At 39.4% G+C, this 15346-nt stretch overlaps 1 protein-coding gene across 50 annotated transcripts in view; it reads left to right on the forward strand.

Annotated features, from left to right (window-relative positions):
* The window catches only part of TTLL5 (tubulin tyrosine ligase like 5), a 293499-nt gene that overhangs the window by 44825 nt on the left and 233328 nt on the right, over positions 1-15346 (forward strand). For all 50 annotated transcript variants that reach the window (XR_013521423.1, XR_013521412.1, XR_013521413.1 and 47 more), the window contains 3 exons: positions 5919-6020; positions 7812-7903; positions 8674-8781. Coding sequence is in view for 36 of the 50 variants with exons in the window: in XM_078335474.1 (XP_078191600.1) it covers positions 5919-6020; positions 7812-7903; positions 8674-8781 (302 nt within the window). In the remaining 14 variants the exon portion in view is untranslated. The remainder of the gene's footprint in view (positions 1-5918; positions 6021-7811; positions 7904-8673; positions 8782-15346) is intronic.

Here is a 15346-nt window from a genome sequence, read left to right on the forward strand (position 1 = left end):
ATTAAACTTCTACATCTAAACTGCCTATGACTATGACCATAAGAAGACATGGTATCAAAAAAAAAGTTTTTAAGAAGCCAATGGGACAGAAAAAAAAATGAGTATGTGGGGTCATATTCTTAGAAGAACAAATTAGTTTTTGAATAGGGGAAGAGAGTTTAAAAGATCCCACTAACTCTCTGTGCTTTCCTTCTTGTTTTGGTTCCATACTGATAAAGATCTTGGAGCAAGCAATTCCAGTGCAGTTTCAGTTTATGTTTACCAAATCCCTACCATATGCTCAACATCGAAATCTTTTCTTCACACAGACATTCAGACTTTTAGACAAATTATTGCCATTGTCTTGATTCTCAGTGAGAAACATTAGAAAGCAAAAAGGAAATATAACTTATGATTTAAAAATTTATTGTCGGCCAGGCGCGGTGGCTCAAGCCTGTAATCCCAGCACTTTGGGAGGCCGAGGCAGTGGATCACCAGGTCAAGATATCGAGACCATCCTGGTCAACATGGTGAAACCCCGTCTCTACTAAAAATACAAAAATTAGCTGGGCATGGTGGCGAGTGCCTGTAATCCCAGCTACTCAGGAGGCTGAGGCAGGAGAATTGCCTGAACCCAGGAGGCGGAGGTTGCGGTGAGCCGAGATCGCGCCATTGCACTCCAGCCTGGGTAACAAGAGCGAAACTCCGTCTCAAAAAAAAAAATTTATTGTCAAAATATACTGTCAATATAGACAATTCGTATTTGTTTTCAGTGTGTTTAAAAAGGTGGAGGGGCAGCGTCAAATAGTTCTATATTCATTAATCTAGGCTGTGAAATAGTACCTAGGGTTGGCTGGGCACAGTGGCTCACGCCTGTAATCCTAGCACTTTGGGAGGCTGAGGCAGGTGGACCCATCAAGAGATCAGGACCATCCTGACCAACACAGTGAAACCCCGTCTCTACTACAAATACAAAAATTAACTGGGCATGGTGGTACATGCCTGTAATCCTAGCTACTTGGGAGGCTGAGGCAGGAGAATCACTTGAACTTGGGAGGCGGAGATTGTAGTGAGCCGAGATTGCCACCGCACTCCAGCCTGGCAACAAAGTGAGACTTTGTCTCAAAAAAAAAATAGTACCTAGGGTTTCAAATTTAGCAAAGAAAGAAAGAACTCTTCCACCTTTTCTTAGCTTGAAGGTCAAGGCCTGAAAGGTCTGTCCTGAGAACTTTCCTAAATCTTGATCTCATTAAGAGGGAGATTCAAGTTTCAATCATGTAAATTTTGGCCTTACATTAGGATAAGTGCAGTCAAGTAGTCGTGTGCAGCATTAGCAGTGGGTCAAAGAAGGACCACATATACTATGGTAGTCCCATAAGATTGTAATGGAGCTGAAAAATTTTGTCGCCTAGTGACATTGTAACATCATAACACAATGTATTACTTTTTCTATTTTTAGATACACAGATACTTACCATTGTGTTTCAGTTGCCTACAGTATTCAGTATAGTACAATGCTGTACCGGTTTGTAGCCTAGGAGCAAGAGGCTATACTATGTATCCTAGGTATGTAGTGGGCTATACCATCCAGGTCTGTGTCATGCACTCTATGATGTTTACACAACGATGAAATTGGCCTATCAAAATGCATTTCTCAGAACATATCCCCAGTGTTAAGTGACAAATGGTTGTATGTGCAAACTTGGTCCTGGGATACCTAGTAAAAAAATGTCCCCTTTAGGTTGTTAATAGAGAAATTGCATTGAAACATCAGACCTAAAGAAGATGAAATTTGATAATACTTGGTGGTCTAAATCAAAGGTCACAAACATAAATTCTCACAAGTACCTTCACCGAAGCAAGAGTAGAAACGAGAATAGAGAGTACATGTCCATCTAAAGGCATTTCCTATGTAGTGCCAGTGATGGATACTGGTATTGCCAGATCTGGTTTGTTAAGTGAGGCTTGAACATGTAGATTTTTACTGCGAAACAAACTGCTTTTTTTAGACTTTTTATTTTGAAACCATTTTGAACTTACAGAGTTTAAGAGCTGTAAGAATTGTCTGAAAATTGCCTTTTACTCTTTTTCTAGAGATCTCATTCCAATTCTGCCCATTGTCCTAATAATTTTTTTTTTAATTACAGAAGGATCCAATCAAGGATCATGTTATGTTTAGCTGTCAGGCCTCTTTAGTCTCCTTCGGTCTTTCCTTGACTTTCATGACCTCAACATTTTTGAAGATTACAGGCCGATCATTTTGTGGATTGTCCCTCAATTTGGGCTTGTCTGATGTTTTCTCATGAAGAGACCTAGGTAATGCATTTGGGGCCAGAATACCAAAAAAGTGATACTGATTCTTCTCATTGCATTATATCTGATGGCACATGCTAGTCATTTAGTGGTGTTTGCTTGTTTTAGGTGGTATCTATTAGATTCTTCCACTACATATTTATATTGTCTTACCCTTTGTAATTATAAGTATTTTAAAGGGAGATACTTTAAATCATATAAAATTCATTCTTCATCTCATTTCTCCTTGTTAAGAAAAATCTATTGCTTTTTCTTGCCTTAATGAATTATTGCTATAATAGTGCCAAATGTTGATTTTCTAATTCTATCATAACTTTTTATGTTTTGGCATTTTTCTGTAAGAACTTTCTCTTCTCATTTATTTATTCATCTATTTATTTATACCAATACAGACTGAAGCACTCCTATTGTATTTAATGGGCTATAATTCTTTACTATCATGATTTATTTTGATGTGCAAATGGTCCCAGATTTGGCCAATGGGAGATCTCTCAAGCTGGCTTTGTGTCCTTTTGACGTGTCTTCATCATTCTTCGAGCACAAGACGTTTCAGGCTCATCTTGTTCTTTCTGTATTCTGGCACTGGAACCAACCATTTCTCCGAGGAACACTGGTTGCTTTTTCATGGAGTATAGTATTTAGAAATCAGTATCTGGGTGCTAGATATGCTCACTGTTCTGGGGCATCTCTGCTTCAGATCCTGCAGTGAACAGACTTAGGAAATTATATATATGTATATATGTACATACACACATGTACATCTGTATTTCTATATCTGTCTCTGTGTTTGAACCACAATTCTGGTTCAAAACTATAGAGTTCCTTCTCGTTTTTCACTTTTCATATTTTAAAATCTCTTCTCCAATAGCAGGAAATCTGGCTCCTGATATCTTTAACATACTTATTTATTTGCTCAATTCCTTTGTATGTAGCCAGTTTCCTGACCCTACTGGGCCACTGTCCCACTCAGATGCCCTTTTTGTATTTATTTAGACCCCTATTAGGTGGCCACCCTGCTTGGAAAGCCTCCATCTGCTTCTGACTTACCGTCCTACTCACCATCTTCCTTTTTTTGTTCTTCTTCGTTACTCATCATCTTCCTCATGTGGGCCCTGGCTACCACTGGGCTGCAAGAAGGAAGGTCTGATTTTTATATGTTGTTCAGGTAATTGAGGTTTAAAAGAAAAAATAAAAAAGCTTTTGTAGGTTAATCAGAACTTGACCAGAAGGTCAGATTCAAGACTAGTGTGACCTCTGGTCTAGACAATAAAAAATAGTGATCAGATGATGTTGATGGCTTATTTAATATGGATTTCAGTGTGAGCTCTATGCTCATACTGGGGTAGGAGGAAAGATGAGCACACACACCTTTTCTCTGCATAGTGTATGTTCCCTCCTAGACTAAGGGAGATATGGAGTGGCGCACTCTCACCCAGCGGGGGATCTTTTCCTTGAAGCTTTTTTGTTTTAATTTTTGCTTCCTTCTGCTTCTTACACTCAATTTAGAATTCCCCACTTTGATATTAGTAATCTTATCCTTGCTGGGGTTCAGAATAAAATGCTCCAGTGAAAAGGAAGATTAGGAAGAAGAAACATGACTTTTTTTTTTTTTAGATGTACAGCCCTCTTGAATAAAAGAGTATAGGAATGACAAATGTGTTGGCACCAGATTCCAGCTCATCACAGGCTTTTGTCAGGCTTTCATGTTGACCGAGTTAGATCAGGTGCTTGTAGTAACTACAAGAGATAAAAAGCCTCTTTTTCTGAGGCAGAAGCTTTTCCCCGCCTTCTAACTCATTAGTCTTTGCAGGGAGAGGATGGCAGGAGGGATGTCACCTTGAGATAATGTCTGGCTGAAGCAGGTAGCCTCTGTGGGGGCAGCATGGGCCCCCTTTGTAACTCACAAGAATTCAGAGAATGACTGTCTTCCTCTTGCTTGGACAATCTATCGGAGGAAGATTGCGATGCATAGGCAAGGGTTTACTCACCAGGGCACTGGGGTGTCACATGGCTAGAAGTTAAGTGATAACTACTGGAAGTTTCTAGGAAATCTGGGGTCCTTCTCAAGCATAGATGTAACGCTCATCAAACTATTGTCTTTTAGCCCGGTCATCATTTTCTCTTTGTCCACATCCTTTTTCCTAGCCCCATGTTTGTTTATTTCAGTTTTTTGGGTTTGGGTTTTTTTTTCTTCTTTTCACTTTTCTTTCTTTGGCTCTTATATATTTCTGGTACAGTGAATTAGGGAGTGGAGATAGTGGGTGGGTGAGAAGAAACAGAGAAGAGGAAAATTTTTAAATGCTGACCTTTAATGTGGTAAAAATTCATGTTGACTTCATAGTCTGAGTAAGCATATGTAAATAATTTGTTAATCATACGAAAATAAACTTGTGGCCTTCTTTTTTTTTTCACACACTTGGATCTGCCTCTTGGGAAAACCACTCTAGTGCAGGGTGATATGGTTACAGTGGTATGTGAACGGGTTGATATTTACCATAACCATTCGCCTTGAGTGTCCTTTTGTTGATATTGAGCATCACTGGAAAGTTTTCTCTTTTCCTGGTTACTTCCTTCGGAGGCACATATATTTTATACTTTGGTCTTCTTTTGACAATGGTCCAGGATATCAAATTGCTACCCTGTTTACGGGGGGCCCCGTGTTTAATTCCTCTTTCTTTTACCTTCATTCCAAATTCAGGACTAAGTCTCTTGCACTGTGCCCATATTTTTGCTGTTTTGCTTTGTCTGCTGTTAATGCTGTCATTATTATTCTTTTTAAATGAGCATTATGGATCAGTTCTATTCTATGGATGTGAGCTCTAAGCCTATATATAGCTGTGCTGTCCTTTTTTCTTTCTGCTTAAGTGTTTTTTTTTTTTCTTTGAATGCTATAGTACCAGGCACTGTGTGGGCACTCAGTAGGTGTTTCTGTTGCCCAGGCTGGAGTGTAGTGGTGTGATCACAGCTCACTGCAGCTTCTGTCTCCCAGGCTCAAATAATCTTCTTACCTTAGCCTCCCAAGTAGCTGGGACTGTAGGCACACACCACCATGCCTGCTTAACTTTTTAATTTTTTGAAGAGAGAGGGTCTTGCTGTATTGCCTAGGCTAGTCTCAAACTCCTGGGCTCAAGCAGTTTTCCTGCCTCAGTTTCCCAAAGTGTTGAGATTACAGGCATGAGACACCATGCACTATTTCTTGACCAGCGAATGCCCATCTTTCACAGTGTCCTACACACAATTTCCCCAGGTTGTAAATAGCTGTATTTTTAATTTTCATTCTTCCTGTTGGTGTAATGTTCTATATAAGAGAAGCAGCATCTTGTGATTAAGCATGGGTTTTGGGGTTGGTGTGATCTTGAACAAGTTACTTAATAGGTCACATTTAGTTTTTGCATCTATTTTTCAACTTGGAGACAATATTATCTACTTAATAGGGTTACTTTAAGGATTGAATTAAGTGTGGCATTATAAAACATTTAGCATGGGGAGTTAGTACTTAGCAGACACTCAGTATTTGTTAGATAATGATGTTACCCTCCTTTATTATTATCTCATTGATCTTCTGTTCCAGCCTGTATTTCCTTGAAACTCTGTTCCTGGCATTTAACCTGTTACCCTTCTATCAGGTTTGCAACTGTGCGATATGATCAAGGAGCCAAGAACATTCGGAACCAGTTCATGCATCTGACAAACTACAGTGTGAACAAGAAGAGTGGAGACTACGTCAGGTACTGGCTGTATCTGAGCCAGATGTCAGAGGTGCCAGTCTCAGATGTGGGTGTTGTAGAGGTGGAAGGGTAGCATGTGGCACTGGAGGATAACTTTACATTAATGTCCATTTAACATTTATGCAAAGCTGTCAGTCATATAGTGTTGAGGCATATCTTCTGCTGCTTCTCCATTGCCTCCCCAGTTAACAGTGTCACCTTGCTCTGTGAAAATAAGCCTTCACAACTTTTTCTTCCTCATTGTCTTCCCTCACTTGACTTAGGGTTGGGAATTTAATAGGCCTATGGAATGTTTTAGTACTTAAGAAATGAGGTCATTTCAGCACTTGGCAAACCTATCAAAAGCTTAACAATGTCTGTACCCTTTGACCCTGTCCCCTCCCCCCCTCCAGTTCCATATCTAGGAACTTAACCTTAAGAAATAAAAGATGCACATGCAAGATCAGCGATAAGAATGTTCACTACTATATATTTGTAGGTGGAAAAAGCAGGTTACCAGAAGATAGCACATGCAACTTAATTTCTTGCTTGAATATATGAGATATGTAAAGCTGCTTATTTTTGCTAAGGGGGAGGGAAAAAAAGACCAGAAGTAATCCTGAAGTGTTAACTTAGCTTAACTATAGTGGGTAGGATTGTGAGTGGGTGATTTTTATCTTCTTCGCTGTGCTATTATGTATTTTCTGAATTTTTCTAAAATAAATACTAAAAATCAAGAAAAAATAAAGGAAAAAATTAAAGAAAGAAATGAGGCCATCCCAGAAAAGGTTTCACTGGAAGGGAGTACCAGCCCAGTTGTGTGGAAATACTCTTTTTGCTCTGTTTTCTTTCATCCCGATAATTTTGCCAGAAAGTGGAAAAGTAGAAAAGAGACCCAAACAGTTACTTTCTACTCCAACTAAAAATAGGTTCCTAGCAGGTCCAAGGAAAGAAAGAAAGGAATCTGGAAGTGATAGAATTGTTACTAGTTACTGAAGCTGTATAGGTTTCATTGAATATCCTGTGAGCAGCATTTGAACTGATTAAAGAGATCATACCTTCATTGTGAAAGATGAGCAAAGGCACAACTGGTAGAGAGTGGGATGGTGGTAGGGAGTGAGGGGACAGCTGCAAAACACAGGTTCCAGATTGCAGGGCTCTTCCAGCATTCATGGGAGGCTGTGCCAATTGCCATTCTGCTGCCATAGCAGTAGTATACCTCCTCACTCTTTACTGCCACTCCAGTGCACTCTCCCTTCAGTGAAACCTCGAAAAATATCAAGAAAAGCTGTATCTAATTCCACAAAGGAGGGAGCCTTCTTCAGATGCCAAAGCAAGTCTGTGTGGGGTTAGTTCATTAGCATGCTGTACTAGATTAGCTCACTCACCCATCCCAACTCAGTTCTTTTCTGAAAATGGCATCAGAGGTTGTTTTGTGGACTCAGGTTACATTCACCTCAAAGGTTAGGTCTCTGTCCCCAAACATTTCTGTTAATTTATTGTAACCACTCTTAGATTTATTTACCTTCCTTCACACATTGCTTTCACCTTTTCTTGATGCATAATTGTTTAGTTAAGAAAGAATTTGCTGCCTTCTTCTCCACCCTCTTGAAAAAAGGCAAACTATGTGTTTTCATTTCCATTGAAGAAATGGGTATGAAGGGATACATGACAAAAAGGACCAAGTAAAAGTACGTGGAAGTCAGCAAAATAAATTTTAAAAAATCTTGATAAGAAGACTGTTTGCAAAGAATCTTGTTATTATAGCAAGCCTAGTTACATATGTGACTTTGAGTCATTAATTTGTTTTAGTTGTGATGATCCGGAAGTGGAGGATTATGGAAACAAATGGAGTATGAGTGCTATGCTTAGGTACCTGAAACAAGAAGGCCGAGATACAACCGGTGAGTGCTGGGCCTTTTTCCTTCTTGACTTCTCTTCTTTGGGTAACTTTATCATTGTCTCTTGCCAGGAATCATTTTCTCTTACTTCAGTGTTGCTGAGATGGGATAATTGTCTTTGGTGTTACTCTTTCCTGCAGTTGATAAGCTGGGGAACAGGTTTTCCATTACCCGCCAAATCCCTGTTCTAATGTTTCTGGTCTGAAAGGCATAACTTTCTCCTTTAATCCTTAGTGAATTTACCCTTCTTGAATGTTGAAGTGCTGACTAAAATACTGTCAGCTTTTTATATAACAAATTGCCTGTCTTCATATTGGCCCCAAGTTTTGAGTTTTCTAAGTTAATCTCTCTCATTCATGTTGCTGCCTTGGAGAATGGGCACTGTTTGAGCACAGGGCTTCAGATCAAAATGGACACAGTTGCTGAGGCTTGAGCAGAATGGGAAACTGCATGCCAAAAGAGACTGTCTCCGTTCACAAGCGAAAAGGTCATAGGGGAAGTGTGAGAAGGGAAGTGAGGCTCCTCTTCCCTTATATGTCTGTGATTTGTCATGAGAGGCCACCTGAGGGTATCCCTTGGCATCTACATTCTTGACTGTGCTGATCTGTTTACAGATATGCCTGCCTCCATCGCACCCGTTCAGAAGTCTGCCATATAGAGGCTTTTTTGAATGTGCACACATGCTTTTATAATTATATTGTTATCTGGAATCCAGTTCCTGCTAATCCATGTATTTTGGTATTGAGTCTGAAATTAAAATTTTTTTTTTGCAGCATTGATGGCCCATGTGGAAGACCTGATCATTAAGACTATAATCTCTGCTGAACTAGCTATTGCTACTGCCTGTAAAACCTTTGTTCCTCATCGCAGCAGTTGTTTCGGTAAGGAAACTCAAGAAGCTTGACATGTTTAAGAGTGTCTTGGGAAGTTGGATGGGATTCTGGGGTAGAGAGGCTTAGTGATTCTATAGTAGTAAGGGTATATGATGGACTTTGTTTCTTTCTAAGCTCATGTAGCATATGAAGAGCCTACTAAGAGGCCAATAGTGAGCTTGGTCGGAAGTCCCCTGAGGAGTAACTAGCTTTCTGTGTGGGAAGCAGGGATTGGAATGAAAGTGTTGGTCTTTCTGTCAGAATCTAGTCAGAAAAAAGTCTGCAATGGACTGTACAGGAATCCAACTCTAACAAATATATTCCAGAGCTCCTTGGCAGCCAGACTGGGAACAGTTCCAAGAAGCTCTGGCTGGTACCAGTGTGTGCTTTCTCCCATTTTCTGATGACTCCTCCTTTTTGTTTGAATCTTTTTTACTGGTAGGTTCCTCCCTCTCCTCTCGTTCTCCCCATCCTCTTCCACTTTCTTTTCTTTCTCTTCCTCTTCTCTTCTTCTTCTACTCCACCTCCAACTCCCTGGCTTCACAGAGAAGGAATAAGCAGTTCAGTTCACAACTACTGGATCAAGAAACGTTACCTACTGACCTGCTAGCTGTGATGGTTAGCACTGAGGGTGCCTGTGGACATTGCTTCCTATGTGGAAATGAACGCGTTTGTGATTGCCAGTGTGAACATCTTTAAAGTCACGTAGGCTTTTGGCAGTGTTAGGCAGTAAAATACACTGGAGTCTTTGATGGGGAGGATGATTAAAGTGTGGTGTGGAGTAATACAGGTAGTAAGGATATATGAGACTCATGGCTTGCTTAGAAGGCGGGATAACAGGGAAATAAAGGACATGGGATTTAGAGCCTGACAGCCTTAGTTTGTAACCATGTATATCCCTATCTAATTTTGTGATTTTCAGCAAGTTACTCTAATCCTGTTTCCTCAACTATAAAATGGCAGTAATGATAGTGTCTACCTCCTGAGAAAACCATGAAGATCAAATGAGATGATGCATGCAAAGCACTGACCCAATGTCTGGCCTTTGCATTGTACTCAATAAAAATTATTTTTTATTTTTATAACTAGACATTATAATTCTTGATCTCTTTAACAGATTATCATAACAGCCTATATTTGAGGGGCACTAAACAAAGCGAATTGTTGAGATTAAATAGAAGATGGTAGATAAATCAGGGCCTAAAATTATATTGGAAAAGAAGAGGTTGCAATGTGTTTTTAAAAATGCGTATCTTATCATGTCCTCTAAAATCCTTAAGTGGTTCCCTAGGCTTAAATTGTATAATAGAAACTTGATGTGACCTGAAAGGCTTCTAAGGTAATTCTTCTAGAATTCAGTTTCTCCTCTTATACCTTATAATCCAAGTGTACCATACTATACTTCTGAGCACTCTGTGCTTTTGGGCCGTTATGTGAGTTCTGTTTGGTTCGAAAACTCTCCTTCTGTCTCTGCCTTGCATGCTTTCATTTCTTTTCTCAGGTTTAGCTCCACATTGCCTCCTCCCTCATGCTGTTCTTTTTTTTTGAGACAAGGTCTTGCTCTGTTGCCCAGGGTGGAGTACAGTGGCATGATACAGTTCACTGCAGCCTCCATCTCCTGGGCCCAAGTGATCCTCCTGCCTTAACCTCCTGAGTAGTTGGGACTATAAGCATGTGCCACCATGTGTGGCTACTTTTTACAAAAACCTTTTTGTAGAAACATGATCTCACTATGCATTATGCTGTTCTGTGCTTGTTCGATCTTGCTCTTCTCCTATCACATCATGATGTTTTGTTTATACATATACTTCTTCCAGAGTCTCGTTTATTTTTTTGAATTCTTAATAGTAAATATGTCCCTTCTTCCCATCTCACCCTATTTCTGCCAAACCAGAGCTTTCAACATTTCTCTGATCCCCTTTTTAAATTCTTTTGTTTTGTTTTGTTTTAGAGACAGGGCCTCCTTGTTGCCCAGGCTAGAGTGCAATGATGCGATCATTTTTTAGCTCACTGCAGCCTTGAACTCATGGTCTCAACTGATCCTCCTGCCTTTGCCTCCCCAAACACTGAGCTTACAGGCATGAGCCACCAAACCTGGTCCTTTTCTTGCTAGCTGCCTCTGCACCTGTTTTACCTTGTGTCTGAAATACCTTTTTTATGTTACTTTATGTAACAGATTACAGACATCTGTCAAGACAAAGTCAAATACAATTCTTTAGTGATTTTTTTTTTCTACTGTTCCCAGAATTAGCCTGCCCTGCCCCTATACCCCCAGCACTCTGTTGGTAACTTTGCAATAGTATCTGCATGTTATCTGTTATTCACGTGTGTGTCTGTCTCCTATAGCCGACTGGAAGCTCCTTGAGGACAGTAACAATGTCTCCATCAGTTTTGGCCGTACCGTGCATGGCAGCACTTTTTTTTTTTAATTTAAATAGGATCTCACTATGTTGCCCAGTCTGGCCTTGAACTCCTGGGCTCAAAGGATCCACCTGCCTCAGCCTCCTGAGTAGCTGGGACTACAGGTGTGTCCACCATGCCCAGTTGCATGTCAGCATCTTTTGCTCTTAGAGGATGTTCAGGAAATGTTTGCTGAATGAATAATTGGTACTTGCTTTAATTGCCTTTTGGTGACCTGACAATAGACTTCCCAATGGATCTGGTTTGGTAATGACCTAGAACTCTTAGAATTATTGCAGACTGCTTGAGGATGGGGATGGGGGGTTGGGACTAGGAACATAACTCCAACTTCCAAAATCTCACTAGATTTAAATAATAAATAAAGGTTTATTTTCTACATTGACTTGGCTCTTATATGAGGGTAAATTTCTGATATCCCTTGCTGTAAAAATCTTTGTTCTAAATAGTTAATTATAAAATATTTCTGAATGTTTCCTTTTCTTTTTTGTTTTATAACTTGATTGCCTTTTGAAAGCTTGGGAGCTTCATTATCAAGCTTAATGGTAATATAATGTTCCGACGTGAAAGAAGCTGTGACTTTCTCTGACTCAGTGAAATACCCCTTAAGTACATTTCATCAGCCATGGGTCTCCTTTCTTCCTCCCTACTTGGGTTCAGTTTTAATAAACTGAGTGCATCTGGAGTTTTTTAAGTTGTTGACTATCTTCTTGGCTTTTGTGGTTCTAATTCCACTTCCTGTCAGCCCTGGGATTTTGTGTGCTTCATTAACCTCATCCCATCAGATATGATTTTGTATACGTGTGTATATTTGTGTGAGTCCCTGCCTCCCACTGACTCCTGACTTCCCCTGGGGTTTAGGTTACAAGGAATAAGCTAGTTCCCCCCATCCCACACATTTTAGAGTAAACAGGAATTGAAAGCTTCCCAGAAGATTTTGGCTTAAACAGAGCATTAGTGCTTTTAGGGGAAACCAACAGACTAGATGTGGGGTTCACTATATTCTTTTGGTGGTTGTTTCTGTCCTTCTGTCTTATGGATCTCTGCCAGGGGCATTCCCTTGCTATCTCAGTGTTTGTATCATATGATTTCTTTCCTATTCTACCACCTGTAATGTTCAACTGTGTTTCCAGTTATTTTCAATATCCCATCCTATTTGTTTTTTTTTATATATTTAACTTTTCTTCAGTTTCTGCTGTGAGCAAGTCATAGGTTAGCTTTCCAGCAGGTATTGATACCAAGTTTGTTCCTCTCAAACCAAATTTTGTGTAGGATGATATATATACATATCCCTGCATTGCACTATTAGTGTTTAAATGTAGACTTGGGAACCTATGCAAACTACCTGAAACTTTGTCATTTAATGCTTTTTCCTAGATATGTACATCTGGTAAGTACCTTAGAGAAAAATTAGTTCAGATATAGAAATTGAAACCCTGAGAAATGAAATCTTGTCCCAAGTTCTAGAGCTAGTGAGTTAAATAACTCAGGTCAAAATGAGTGGGCTTGGATCAGTGGGGCTTCAGAAGATGGGTTTTGGCAATCATGTTGATCATAAGACTTTTAATTTGTAGAATTTTTGTTGCCTCCCTCAATAAGACAGATTTTTTACAATCTGATTTTTACTGGCTTCCAAGATCGTGAAAACATGGTACCATGTGAAATAATATACTTAAACAGTAATCCTTTAAATATGCTTAGGAAATTGGCGTTGTGAGATACAACTGGCTGTGAGAATAGCTTTTTGACCAGTCGAAGAAAAACAGCCCAGAACAACAGGATGTTAGCTGTTCTTTAAATATGTTGCTGCTGACAGTGGTTTTATCTGTGTGTGAGCATGGCTGAAGTCATGGGCTGGTGACCCAGGCCTGGGATCATGGAGACAAGTTGTGGGGCCACTTGTAGAACTGATCAGCCTGGCCTTGTTCTGATCAGAGCCCAGTGTTGCTCAGGACCAACCATGTCCAGTACTCCTCTCTGTTGAACAAAATCTGGTTTGGTTTTCTACTGCTATCATTCTTGGCCATTTTGCAGGATAACCTGAGGTTCTTATAGGGAGGGTATCCATAAATAATTGTTGGAGGAATGAAAGCAGGCAGTGTACATTCTCCAACAATGTAAACTACTTGGCCGCCAACAGAAAAATAATGAAAGTCATCAGTCCCTTCACTTTTTGAGATAATCTCCTTTTCTGGTTTATCATATGATCCTGTTTAGATGGGAAAGGAAGTTTACTACAAAAGAAATGTATGTGGGAATTATCTACTGTTTATCAAGCAAACATCGGTTATTTTCTTAATTTAGTTTCACTGGTTATTTCTTTTTAGGCTTCAACAATTTTCGTTGGCATTATCCATGTTTTATAGACATGGAAAAAAGATTCAGAAAGGTTAAATAAGTTTTCCTAGGTCATGCAGCTTATAAATGGCCAAGCCAAATTTGGGAGCCAGGTCTCTCTGGCTCCTTCTCCACCCACATAAAGACATGTCCTTATGAGTCCGGCCACTTTTGGCATGCCCTATATCCTGGATTCTCCCTCTGTTCTCCTGTAACTAGATCTCAGGAAAAATGATATCATCCTTTCTAGCAGATCAGGCCTGAAAAAGGGCACCCTTTCTGCTGTAGTTAAGAATACCTAGTCCTAGACACTCCTTTTAAATCTACCTTTACATCTGGTAACCAGATAGCATATTGATTTATTGGACTAGTTAACAAATTGGCTGAGGACATTTTCTTGTGGGTCAGCTTTTTTCCAAAATTCTCCTTCTGGACTCCATATAAAGCCTTCCTCTTTAGCTTTCAATTCGAATCCAAAGCCAAGGTAAAAAGAATTTCCTGCATACAATCACATTTCAGGGACAGTGAGTTCTGGCTAATGTCAGCACTTTCCATTGCCTCAGGGGCTACAGCTTCAGCTGGGACTTTATTTCTGGGGAGAGTTAGTGGATTGATCCAAAATTAGTGATGTGACATTTTTAGTAATCTTAGGCGTTGGATGGATTATTATTTTCTTGAGAAAATCTTTTTATCCCTATCTCTTCCTAAACTATCTTTTATCAGGTTTTTCCTTAATATATCTTTAATATGTAAAGTTCTTTCTAAGAATCTCTCTTATTTTCTGTATGATTGGTGGCTTTATTACAAATATTTCAAGTCTTGTCATCAGGGTTGTTTTGTAGGAAGTGTCTACAAATTATTTTGTCTTTCCCAAAAACAGTGCATTGTTTTTCACTTAACTGTTTTTTCTTTTCTTTTCTTCTTTCATTATTTCTCAATTATTTTCTATATGCTAGTTATGGTGCAGGCTACTTGGAATACAACAATGAATGAGACGTGGACCCTGCCCTCAAGTGATAGGAGCAGACATGAAGTGATACATGACATTACAAGTGGTATAAGTGACTCAAGTGCTCTTGGAATATACAAGAGTTACTAGCTATGCCTAGGGGATCCACAGAAAGCCATTTTTCATAGAGGGAATATAATATACAACATACAGTGTCATGACAGGATGTGATATTTTTTGAAGTGGTAAGCAGTATGACTAGATATAGTGTGCATAGAATGGGGGAATAGGAGATACGATAATGAGGTGGATTAGGGCCTATGCCTAGGGGATCCACAGAAAGCCATTTTTCATAGAGGGAATATAATATACAACATACAGTGTCATGACAGGATGTGATATTTTTTGAAATGGTAAGCAGTATGACTAGATATAATGTGCATAGAATGGGGGAATAGGAGATACGGTAATGAGGTGGATTAGGGCCAGATTATAAAGAATTGACAAGTTTAAATTCATCTCATATCTAACAGACAGCCACTGGAGGTTTTTGAGCAGGGGAGCAATAGGATTATTATTATTTTCCTTTAACTTTTATCATAATTTGATCCAAAGCTTAGGATAACAGAATTACAATAAAGGGAATATGGTACATTACTAGCAGTGACTGACTTAAAATCTTGGGCCACTTCATTGCTTATCTCTATATGACTGTTAAGTTTGTTTTTTTAAGAAAGGTATAATTCCGATGGCCTTGAAGAATGGACTGCAATTGGGAGAGGCAAGTGCTAGGGAAATGACTAAGGTGGTAAGAGGTATGCAGTGATAATATATACTTACTATGTGACCCAGCAGTCCCACTTATAGGTA

Source organism: Callithrix jacchus, chromosome 8 (genome assembly GCF_049354715.1).
Source record: "Callithrix jacchus isolate 240 chromosome 8, calJac240_pri, whole genome shotgun sequence".
NCBI classification, from domain to species: Eukaryota; Metazoa; Chordata; class Mammalia; order Primates; family Cebidae; genus Callithrix; species Callithrix jacchus.